The sequence below is a fragment of the Vombatus ursinus genome, unplaced genomic scaffold, assembly GCF_900497805.2.
Source record: "Vombatus ursinus unplaced genomic scaffold, bare-nosed wombat genome assembly UNPS02014798.1, whole genome shotgun sequence".
Taxonomy (NCBI): Eukaryota; Metazoa; Chordata; class Mammalia; order Diprotodontia; family Vombatidae; genus Vombatus; species Vombatus ursinus.
Window position 1 is genome coordinate 23,261,631 of NW_020954576.1, and position 12,128 is coordinate 23,273,758.

Here is a 12,128-nt window from a genome sequence, read left to right on the forward strand (position 1 = left end):
GGGAATAAGAGTCACTGTAGTTTAGATTCTGAAAATTACAGGATATAGATTTAGAGCATAAAAAGCATTCGACTAGTCTAGCTCAGTCAGTTTACATATGAGAGAACTAAAAAGCACAGAGCTTAAAGACATGCCAAGTTCACAGAAGTAGCAAGGAGCAGAGTGCGGATTTCAACCCAGGTCTTAAGACTCCAAATCTAACAATATTTACAGTATGCTATATTGCCCAAGGAGTAAAAGATGGCTAAAGGGTAGCCATCATCAACAAGAATGTCACAAACAAATCAGTTATCCTTAATCATTATAAAACTAGGATGCATCCACACTGAATACTATATAAAGGTTAGGACATCATATTTCAAAATTAATATATAATAGAAATAGAGAAAGGCAACTAAAATGATAGGATTGTTAAAAAACAGAAAAGTAGATCAGTAGAAGAAACTAAACAAAAACCCAAATAAAGACCTCAAAGTTAGAGAAACTCAAGAACAAACTACTGTAGAAATGATTTTCTTATTCCAAACAAACTGCTGAAAAAGCTGAAAGACAGTGTGGGGGAACTTAGGTTTAGACCAGTATCTAACACCATATTCCACAATAAACTCAATACTGAGTATGTGATCAAAATGCAAAAAGTAACAATTTTTTAAAAAAGAAAATAAGGAGAATGGAAGTAAGATACTTTCACAACTATAGCTAGGAAGAAATTTATTTTCTTTCTTTTTCTTTTATTTTGAAGCAATCTGGGTTAAGTGACTTGCCCCTGGCTATATAGCTATGAAGTGTCTAAAGCAGGATTAGAACTCAGGTCCTCTTGATTCCAGCACCTGTATGCCATCCACTGTGCCACCTAGCTACCCCAAGAAATTTCTTAATAAAAAAATAAAATCAATGTAGCTAGAATAGGGGAAAATGTTCAGAAGGTAAAAAAGTTTTTATTAGCAATCTCAGAAGGAAGTCTGATATCTGAGATATAGAATTGACAAAAATATAACACACCAAAAGCAAGAGCCCTCCACAAACCTCTAGTCATTTAATTCACTTGCTCTGCCACTGTCCCATTAAGGTCTTCCAGGTCTTTCCATTTGCCTTGCAAGTAAACTTTCCTTTCTGTGTTGCCCTACCACAACTATAATTTGAAAAAGATCCTTGAAAAAATACCCTGCCTCAAGTTTTCTATTTGTATTTCCAGCACTTACCATAGCACTTAGCTCATCATAAGCGCTTAATGCTTTTTCATTCTTCTAGTTACTTCCCAACATCTGAGTGGTCAAAGGACATAAACAATTTTTAGAAGGAAAGTAAATTACCCACAACGACATGAAAGATTGATGAAAACCATTAAAAAAAAAAAGATTTAATTGTTTCATACCTCACCCTTCAAATTTGCAATTATAAAAAATGAAGTTAATGTTGGAGGAACTGTGGAAAAATAGGTACACAATATTAATAGTAGTGCTGTGAATTGGACCATCTTTCTAGATTTCAATTTGGAATTATGTGTCACTTAAATTGCTTGTACCATACCTTTCCTGATGCCCAGAGGTAGTGCCATCCCCCCTCCCTGGTTTCCACCAACCTCACTGATGGGGTATGGGCCCAAGAGGAGACCTTTGCCCCATTTGTCCATGGGTCCCAGAAAACCCTTAAACTTTCTTTGACCTCACTCTAGTCTCAAATGGTTACCTGAGGCTATACTCCACTCAATGACCTTTCTTTATAGACTCTCCCAATCTCCCTTTGAAAATTTAATGAAGCTTGGTCTCTGACCCTAGTATATTTCCCACCTTTAATCTTATCCAGATCCCAGTCAAACCTCTTCCTTCCAGTACCTTCATTATCTATTCCCATTGTCTATTCAACCTCCCAGACATTCCCCTCTGAACTCTCCCTAAACTCACCTCAGCTTCAGGATCTTTCTCCCAGCGCCTCCTCCAAACACCCAAAATTATTTGAGTGTATACAAGATCCACCCTGGCCCCCATTTAAACACTGAGATTTCCTCTTGCTAACTTGATCTTACTGGCGTCACTAATGTTCAGATTCCTTAAGAGCCTGGCTTGTATAGCCCATCCCTAATAAAACTTTTTCCCTGGCTGAAAGAAAAGTTGGGTCGAATTCTTTCAGGCAGGACCTGCTGTGCCTTTCGGGATCCCAAAACCCCAAGAATTTAGACCTCATCATCACCACTAGCCAATCATGCGACTCATAGTGATTTTGTATAAACATCTCCTTCCCCAACAGAACATACGCTCCTATGAAGAGACAATTTGTCTCGGTATCCTCAATAACTAAAACAGCGCCTAGCACACACTATAGTAGATACTTCATAAATGTTGAGTCCTTAACTCCACTAAAATTCTATCTTAAATCCTCAACTTCAATTTCAATGACTTCATTCTTCAACTCCATAACAAAACAGTTATATAAGACCTCATTATAATGACTAAGCATATACTAAAGACCTATTCTGTGGCTATTACCCCAGGGCCTGGTAGTTGTAAATCTTGGGCTCTGCTACTTGCTTCCTCTGCCACCTTGACAAATCTCACCTCTCTATTCCTTACTTTTCCCATCTGCAAATTAAAAGGGGGGGAGGTGTATGTGAATGAGTTTTCTCTGAGGTCTCTTCCTAAGTCTATAAACCAATGATCTTGAAATACTACTCTCAGACAACATTTCAAGCTTGGTTCATTGACAAATCCTAGTCACCTATTCAAACTTCACTTGAACCTATAAAATCAGCCTTTACCACATGGTCTGCAACTATAACATAAAACCACACGCAACAAGATTACCTAATTCTCTGAGATCCAATATAAACTCCTTTAGCCCCTCTCCTCTATTCCCCCAAAACTTTTCACCATCATTTTCAATTTTCTCCTCTTTTGCTTTGGCCACAAAAGAATAGGTATTTTTACAATTCACTAAGTCCTCTACCCATGCCCTTTATTTCATATCTTCCTGCCTCCTCTAGGACTTTACTCCATTGATCATTCTTCCTCTCTTACATTTTTAAAAAAATTCTTCCCTTTCTCCTCTGGTTCTTTCCCATCTGCCTAAAAACATGTAAGATCTCCACAAGTTGGGAGGAAAAAAGACTTCTCATGACCTAGCTTATTCATCTACCATTCCACCTGATAAACTTCTTGAAACAACTATCAATAATTAATCTCTATTTCCTTATTCTTGTTTCAACCTCTTTCAAACAACCTCCTTCACCACTCCACTGAAACTCCCTTAGAAAGTTCATAAGGCCTCTGATCAACAAATTCAAAGACCTTTTTTCATCCTCATGCTCCCTGGAATCTCTTCTAAAGTGACAGATCTAACTATTTCTCTATTGGATACTCTCTCCTCACTAGGCTTTAAACATAACACATTTTACTGGCTCATTTCCTACCTCTCTACCCATTCCTTTGTCTTCTTTACTAGTTCCTTGTTATTTTCTTGATTTCTTAATGTGGAGATTTTCCAAGGAGCTTATCTTTGAACCTCATCTCCTGTTTTCTCTCCACTTTATATTCTGATAATCTCATCCACTCACAGGGTTTCAATGACCACCTCTATGCAATAGACACCAATATTTGGATCTCTAGACTTCACCTGGTCTTTCTTCTAAGCTACAGACTTATATCTTAATCTGTCTAAATATTTTGAAAATGTGGCCTTTTTGCTAATGACTTTCTTTGGAGATGGCATATATCTAGACACTGGAATGTCTGAATCAAATACTGCAGCATTATTAATGATTTTTGTAAATTCAAGCTGATAATGGGGCAAAATTATTATTTTCCATATCCCTTTAGTAACATGATTTTCAAATTAGAAGAGAGAAATGATTATTTGTCTTGGAGAACAAAAGAAGACAAAAGGGAAGAGATTAAAGACATAATTAGGAGGGTTTAATGATGAGAGGTACCAGACAACCATATAATGTACTTCTATATTGTGCCATATATGTTGTCACTTTCTGGTCTTCATTGATTTAATCTGAGATGATATTCTAGCAAATTAGTCGAGTACGAGAGTTTCTTCTTGTTTACAGATAGCTATTCTTAAAGTATGCAAAGCAAATTTCACATGTTAACTCTTGATCCTCACAACAACTCTTGGGAGGTAACCAATAGTACAATTCTCCTCATTTTATAGATGAGGAAGCTAAAGCAGACAGAAGTTTAGTGATTTGCCCAGGGTCACACTATTGTAGTAGGTTCTTAGGTTGAACTGGAACTCCAATTCACTGCTTTATCCACTGTACCACTAGTTTCCTTTGCTATCAACAGCCATGTGAAAAAAAACACTCCAAATCACCAATAATTAGAGGCAGAGTAGTCCAATGAAAAGAGTTCTGTGCATGTAGTCAAGAAGACCTGAATTCAAATCCAGGCTCAGACTCTTATTGACTGTAAAACCCTGGGCAAGTTACTTAACCTGTCTGCCTCAGTTTCCTCAACCGTAAAATGGGGATAACAATAACACCACCTACCTCCCAGGGTTGTCATCAAGATAAAAAGAGATCCTAAGGACCCATACGTACAAAAATATTTATAGCAGCTCTTTTTGTGATGGTCAAGAACCGGAAATCAAAGGGTGCCCATCAAGTGGGGAATGGCTGAACAAGTTGTTGTATATGAATATAATGGAATACTACTGGGCTGTAAGAAATGATGAGCACGCACACTTCAGAAAAACCTGAAAAGACTTGTATGGACTGATGCTGAGTGAAGTGAGCAGAACCTGGAGAATGCTGTACAGTAACAGCAACTTTGTGCTATGACTAACTTTTATAGACTTATCCCTTCTCAGCAATGCAAGGATCTAAGATATCTCCAAAAGTCTCATGATGCTATCTACAACCAAAGAAAGAACTATGAATTTGGATGCAGATCAAAGCATGCTATTTGCCATTTTCTTCTTCTGTTTTGTTTCGTTTCCTCTTTCCTGTGGTTCCTCCTATTGGTTCTAATTCTTTCTTACAACATGACTCATGTGAAAATATGTTTAATCAGAATGTATATATAAAGCCTACATCAGACTGCGCTCCCGTCTAGGGGACGGAGGGGTGAAGGAAGGAGGAGAAAAATTTTAAACTCAAAAGCTATGGAAGTGATTGTTGATAAATCAAAATAAACTAATAAAAAATTAAAAAAAAAAAAGATAAAAAGAGATCCTGGCACATAGGCACTGAATACATCCCTACTTTTTCCTTTTTCTTTTTCTCCTTCTTCTTTTAAATATAAAATCCTATTGGCTTTTTAAAAAGCTCTTCATAATTTGACCTCTTCCTACCTTTTCAGTCATCCTACTCCCACACCTGGCTCTCCCTACCCTATACAATACAATTCAGTGACCTTAGCCTTATTTTGTTTTCCTTGCCCTAGATACCCTATCTGGCTGTTCTCTATGATCAGAATTCTTTCCCTCAGGGTTTCCTTCAACTCTTAGCTAAAATCTCATCTTTTGCAAAAAGCCTTCCCCAGTAAAGCTAGTGCCTTCTCTCTGAGACTGCCTGACAGAGACTCTGAGCATCTTCCCTGGCTTTATCCATGCTAGGAATTCTCATTATCTCCTGCTTCCCTGGCTTATTTCAAGTCTCGCTGAAGTCCCACTTTCTTCAAAAAGCCTTACCCAGTCTTCCTTAATGTTAGTGCCTTCCTTATGAGTTTATCTCCAATTAATTTGAGATATATATATATACATATATTTATGTATATATATTTTGATTTAAATGTCTTCCCCATTGGACCATGAGCTCCTTGAGAAAAGATACTTTTTCCCCCTTTCTTTGTATTCCCAGAACTTAGCAGAGGGCCTAGCACATAACAGACACTTAAAGCTTACTGACTGACTGCTGATAATAACATCCACAGTGCCTACACCTCAAAGAGGTGCTGTGAGAAAAATGCTTTTGGAACTGTAAAATGCTTATAAATGTGAGAAATACATACCACAAATAACATACATTTAAATTTTTCATCTGCACTTTTATGCAGTAGGAAATCAGTTCAGCCTATCTTTTTTTCACTAAAATGAACTCCAGAATGAAAGAATGCTTTTCACTAATAAATATTTCATTTTCATATTGTAGTAGCTCACATATATTTTATTTACCTATCTTGTGTAGACTGGACAGCCCATAAGTAGCAGCAATTTCGAGGATCATTTTCAGGTTCTTGGAAAGTAACAGCATAAACAGGTACTCTTCCTCCTTCTAACTGGGCATAATACCTGTAAAAGGCAAAACAGAGTATTAATAAACTTTACATATTTTAAATTATAACCTCAGTTACAAAATTTTCCAATTCTGTAAAATTATCTGAGAAATGATGCAAAAAGTCATGTCATGCATCATTTCATTATCTTAATTTCTAAAACCATAGATCTGTCTTCAATATAGCATGCACAGATTGCTTCAACATAACAACCTCTCTCCATTTCAACAGCCATCTATGGAAAGTTATTGTGGGAATTTATGGATATTAAATAAAAGAACAAAAATATCATTAAAAGAGAATCATATAGGGATAGTTACTGAAACAACTGAGTGCTGACAGGCATAAGTCAAGAAATTTCTAGGATTTCCCTTAAATTTTAAGTAACATTTATAATCCAACTCCCTCAAAGGTAAATTAAATTAATTGTCACAATATTTTTAGCTGGTAAAATGGCTGATTCTACAGAATCAAGCAATATTATATAAACAAAAACTTAAGTATTTCATTTTTTGGAGTAAAAATATTACTTAAAAAAAACAAAACAAAACAAAACAAAACAAAACAAAACCAAAACCCTGACTCTGTATGCAAATAAAGTTCTCATATGAGATAAAGGAGACTGATTTAGATGGAGAATGTTAAGCTGGAATAAATATCAGATGTCACAGACTAAGGATTCTTATAATACAAAGTAGTTATATAAACATTAGCTAGCATGGTCAGGAATTTTCTGATTAGTAATTTCCTAATTTTTCAAATTTTCAAATTTCCTAATTTTCAAAAATACTAACAAAGAAAACATTAAAACTATACTCAGTATAAAATTAATTCTTCATTAATTTAAAATATATTTAAGTAGATAACAATGCCTTAAAATATTATAGACATCAATTTAATAATTAATTTTTAAAAATTTTAGACAGCAATTTAATAATTAATATACAACATACATACAAATTTTACACTTATAGACAGCCTTATACTTTTCAGAAATTTCCTCCATTTTTTTCATTAAAAATTTCCTCCATTTTTTTCATTAAGATGTGTAGAAGTGATAATAAAGCTTGCTGGTTGAAAACAGAGGTTCACTACACATGATATTTGAAATTATGATCATGTAACCTTTTAAGAAAGTTTTAAAACTCAGTTTCATTTAGCCATCAGACACAGAACCTCTCTTATTCTATGAAGATACACAAGTTCTGAAATTTGGGCAGTGGGAGGGCCAGAAGAGGATTCTGGACTTATGATTTTACTGTACTAGGCAACCACTCTACTGATAAAGATCAGCATCTGTTACTCTACTTAAGAGTTACCTGGGACCTTTGAGAGGTTATAAGTTGCTAAATGTCACAAAAGCAGCATGTGTCAGAGGTGGTACTTGAACTCAGGTCTTCCTGACTCCAAGGTGGCCCTCTGGTCACTATTCCACACTGCCTCTAAATATTTATTAAAGAAAACCATTCTCAACAATTTTATTAAGTGCTCATTCTGTACTACTGCAGTTAAATACCAAAGGCAGAGTTAGTTTCAATACTCAAAATAATGGATTTATATTTTTAAAGCTAAAATGTGCTAAAAATAGTACATTAAAAGTTGAATTATCTTCCAAACAGCCTAGAAATCAGCATTTTTGAAAACTCAACACAAATCTTTAATCCATGAACCAAGCACAATGCTGTTAGTAAAATTTAATTGAACAATTATTAACTGCAAGGCACTGGGGATACAAATACAGAAGTGAGACAGTCCCAGCCCTCAAGGAGCTTACATTCTACTTACATTATACTGTGAGCTTAAGTCTGCACACAGACATTTAAACGAAGATATTCTATGGAATGTATTAGGGGGGAAAATCCTTTAAACAGTGGGAGATACGGGACTGTCAGAGGTGAGAAGTCAGGGCTTGAAATGAAGAACTGGGAGTCATCCAAGTACAGGCAGAAACTGAAATCATGTAAGCACATCAACAATCCAGTGGAACTATTACAGAGAGAAGAGCAAAGGGTCTATGACCATGTGGAAGCCTATACAGATAACAGGTGAGTGAAAATTGTAAAGGGAACACACATATAAAGCAAAATATAAAAAAGTGGGAGGTGACAGTGTCCCAAAAACCAAGGAGCAAAGTTCCAATGAGTGGAGGATTGCCAACAGTAATGAAAACTCAAAAAATCAAGAAGCAAAAAATCTATTACTGGAATTCTATAAGGTTTTATTAATGTTAGATTTAAGTGTAGTGATAAAGGCCTGAGAAAGATAAAGTCAATGAAAGACTTGACTGATAGGCATTATTGTATTTGTGAAGGTAACAGGGAATTACTGGAATTTAGTAGTAGGGTGATATCAGACCTGAATTAAATTTATTTTGGTGTCTATGTGGAGGACAGACTTGAAGCACAAGGACAAATTAGGAAGCTAAAAGGACAGTTCAGGCACATAATGAAAGCCTAAACTAGTTGTTGTAGATGTGAGAGACTTTGTGGTGAAAAAACATGATTTGACAACTGACTGAATAAGTGTAATGAAGGAGAGTGAGGAGACAAGAAAACACCCAGGTTACAAATCAGAGGGCTAGAAGAATTATTTCCTTGACTGAAAAAGTGTTTCTGAAAGGGGTGGAGTTTTGACCAAAAAGATAATAATGACTTCTGTTTTTTGTATGTTAAGTTTGAGATGCCTACAGAGTATCCAGTTAGAAATGTACAGGAGGCAATTGGTGATAAACTGAATGCCAGCATACCCAGCCTACGTTCAACTAGTGTAAGGTGATGAGGTCACCAAGTGAGAGAGAATACACAGAAAAGAACATAGGACAAGCCTGGAGCTGGAAAATGGTAGGACGAAAAAGCACTAGGCTTTTGTAGGACGGTAATAAAAGCAAGTACAAATTGCTTAAAGGTCATTTTGCACATAAAATAAACACAGAAGCTGAATCAACTTTTTCCTGACTGATTTTCCCTTCCACTACTCTTGGAAGTAATCCAGAGTAAATTTTCCAACTTGATTTTCTATTACTACTTTAAGATTAGGACAGTATTCTAAGTAGTAATAATTGCTCCACCATATATAGTGACAGCTCTTAACTATCTACTGGAAATTTTTACTGACCATGCCAGATGCCCCAAATATACTAATTAACAAAATTTTTTTCATACATGGAGATGACAGATAATAGACATGGTCAGTTCTGTTCTCTCTCCAAGTCTGTGTGGTAAAGTTCCTACTTTCTTCTTAAAGTACAAAAGTTCTAAATGATCAAGAAACAGACAATTACTAGGGGTACAGATTAAAGTAAAAAAAAAAAAGATTTTGAAGATTATGAAACAAAAAATTATCACCTAACATTCTCAGAAAAAAGATTAAAAGAAAATTCTTTATGTTCCTCTTATGCTTCTTTGCTGTTACTGTGCAAACCAAAGCATGTATAAGTGAAAAGCTTACAAAGTACCACTATTCACAAAATCATTACAAAACAAAAATCTAATTTCTGACCCCTTACAATAACAGCGAAAAAAAAAAACCCTACCTTCAGAATGGTTATACTATAACCTCCCCTAATCAATGCATTTAACTTGTCTGAAGATTTCTATTAAACTTGAAAGAAATTTGTCCTCCTAGAACTTGTTCAGGTGGCAAAACTGTCAATATATACCACTTCCACTGTGTTATGGTAAAAACAAATAAGAATCTTATTTCCTGTACCACACTCCTCTCATTCAAAATGAATTATTATTCAAATAATTATATCTGTTTCTTAATTTGAAAATCATGGCCCTGAAGGGATATGAAAAATAATAATCTTGCTCATTATCAGCTTGAATTTGTTAAAAAAAAAAACTAATAATGATACTGTATTTGATTCAGAGATTAAGAGCATGGATTGAAGCATATACTCAATGTCTGCTCAAAAGTTTGTTTTGCTTAATTGTAATATTTATTAAAAGGGTGTGTTCTATTGCTAAAGGATACTAGGAAATGACAGTGATGTTTTATTTTTTAAAAAGCATCAGTAAAAGATTAGAAATAAAATAAGAGAGTGTTTTCCAACTCTGAATCTTAAAATTGAACTGAAAAAGTTTCAGCAATCTGACATCAAACTCTTGCTCTGCTGCTATACAAGAATTCCACCATTTGTTTTCCTTCTGCTCAATTAATTTGAGATTTTGGATGCCTTGATAAACAAATCTATGTTGTTTCATTTAGGTAACTACCAGTTATTTTATACAAAAGAATGAATTAAATGATGCTGTCTCCCTGTCTAGTGATGTAAATCACGATTTAGAAACTAATTTTTGTTTTAATATTTATAAAAAAGCTCAAACTAGCAATAATCATCCATTTTAGACAAAAATACATTGATTATACTCACTCCCTTTTCAAAGTTTTCATGTTCCAAAGGGCTAAACAGCCATCAGAAAAACCTGCAGCAAGTTGATTGGTCCTGCTAATATAGCTGAGGGTTGAAACTGCTGTTCCTGATGGGCTTAGTAACTGGAAACAGAGATGTCTTCCCTCTCGGGTCACACCTTCTCTGATATGTGGTACTTCAGCTGGGATGCCAGTTATAACTTCAAGATCTAGATATAATAATGAGTGATGAACAAGCTTATAAAGAATATAAAAACAAAAAAAAAATCATCCATTATTCCAGGCCTCATAAATTTCTTAAGAGTATAAAAAACAAAACTGATCCTTGAAGACTAAGAGCATGCTTTTATCTCTCATATCTTTATCTCTCAATGAATTACACACAGAATACCAATCTTTTAAAATACTTAAACTTAAAAGGGAAATATGCTTTGAATGAATATTAAACTTTATTTAAAATGAGAGAATTTTTAAAAAGTAATTTTCAGAAATTACTAAATACAAACGTCCAAAAGTTAAAGCAGTCTCCCTAAAATCTGCTAATGACAATTCCAATAAACTTAACCTCTGCCACTTGTTAACAAGACTGCCTCATTCCACCCTTCTTGATGCGCTCTTCTTTTGAGAATTATGAATTCACTCTCTAGGCTCTCCTACCTCTCTGATCCTCCTTTCAGCTTCCTCTGCAGCTCTATACCTTCCTCCTGCCTCTTGCAGCTCTATACTCTTCTTTCTCTAGACTCTTTTCCTTGGTTACCTCACCTACTCTCACAGTGTCAATGGTAAGTTCAATGCATATGACTCCCAAGCCCATATATCCAGACTCAATATCTCCCATGAACTCCAGTCTGGCTTTTCAAAATAGTCTGCTAGGCTGCTTTACCTGGATACACTACCAACAACAACTGAAGTAATAATTTTCCCTATACTCCCTTCATTTTGTTTTCACTTAACTTTTCAATATTTTTCATTAACTTGTTTATGCTCCAGCTGACAATCATCTTTGATACTTGTTCTTCCTTGCTTACAAAGCCACCATACCAGTTAAGGTTCTCATTAGACTACTGGAATGGCTTATATGATCCCCCTCTGTCTCTTCTCTCCAAATAATCCTTCACACAGCTAACAAGATAATTTTCCTAATACAGAGGTCTGGCCACCTCACTCACCCTTTCAAAAAACTTTGATAGCTCCCAATTGCATATATAACAAATATAAATTCCCTGATCTGGTACACATGGAATTTGTATTTTGAATTAAATCAAAAGTATCTTTTTAGCTTTATTTCATTTCACCTTTGCAACATACATTTATGTTCTTGACAAAATGGATTATTAGCTGTTCTGGAATCGTGCATTACACTCATCAATTTACATTTACCCTCATGCCTATAATGCACTCTCTCCTCATCTTTTTTCTTTCAATACCTACCTTTTAGGTGCCATTCTTACCACAAAGCCTTTTCTAATGCCCTGAACTAAATATGATCCAACTAGTCCTCAAATATTTCTAAAGCACCGCAGCATAGAGCTTTCT

At 35.1% G+C, this 12,128-nt stretch overlaps 1 protein-coding gene across 3 annotated transcripts in view; it reads right to left on the reverse strand.

The window, feature by feature from the left end:
- The window catches only part of LOC114049668 (protein ELYS-like), a 127,625-nt gene that overhangs the window by 76,437 nt on the left and 39,060 nt on the right, over positions 1–12,128 (reverse strand). For all 3 annotated transcript variants that reach the window (XM_027870977.1, XM_027870978.1, XM_027870979.1), the window contains exons 5-6: positions 10,594–10,801; positions 6,118–6,234 (exon numbers count right to left, since the gene is read on the reverse strand). In XM_027870977.1, coding sequence (XP_027726778.1) covers positions 6,118–6,234; positions 10,594–10,801 — 325 coding nt within the window. The remainder of the gene's footprint in view (positions 1–6,117; positions 6,235–10,593; positions 10,802–12,128) is intronic.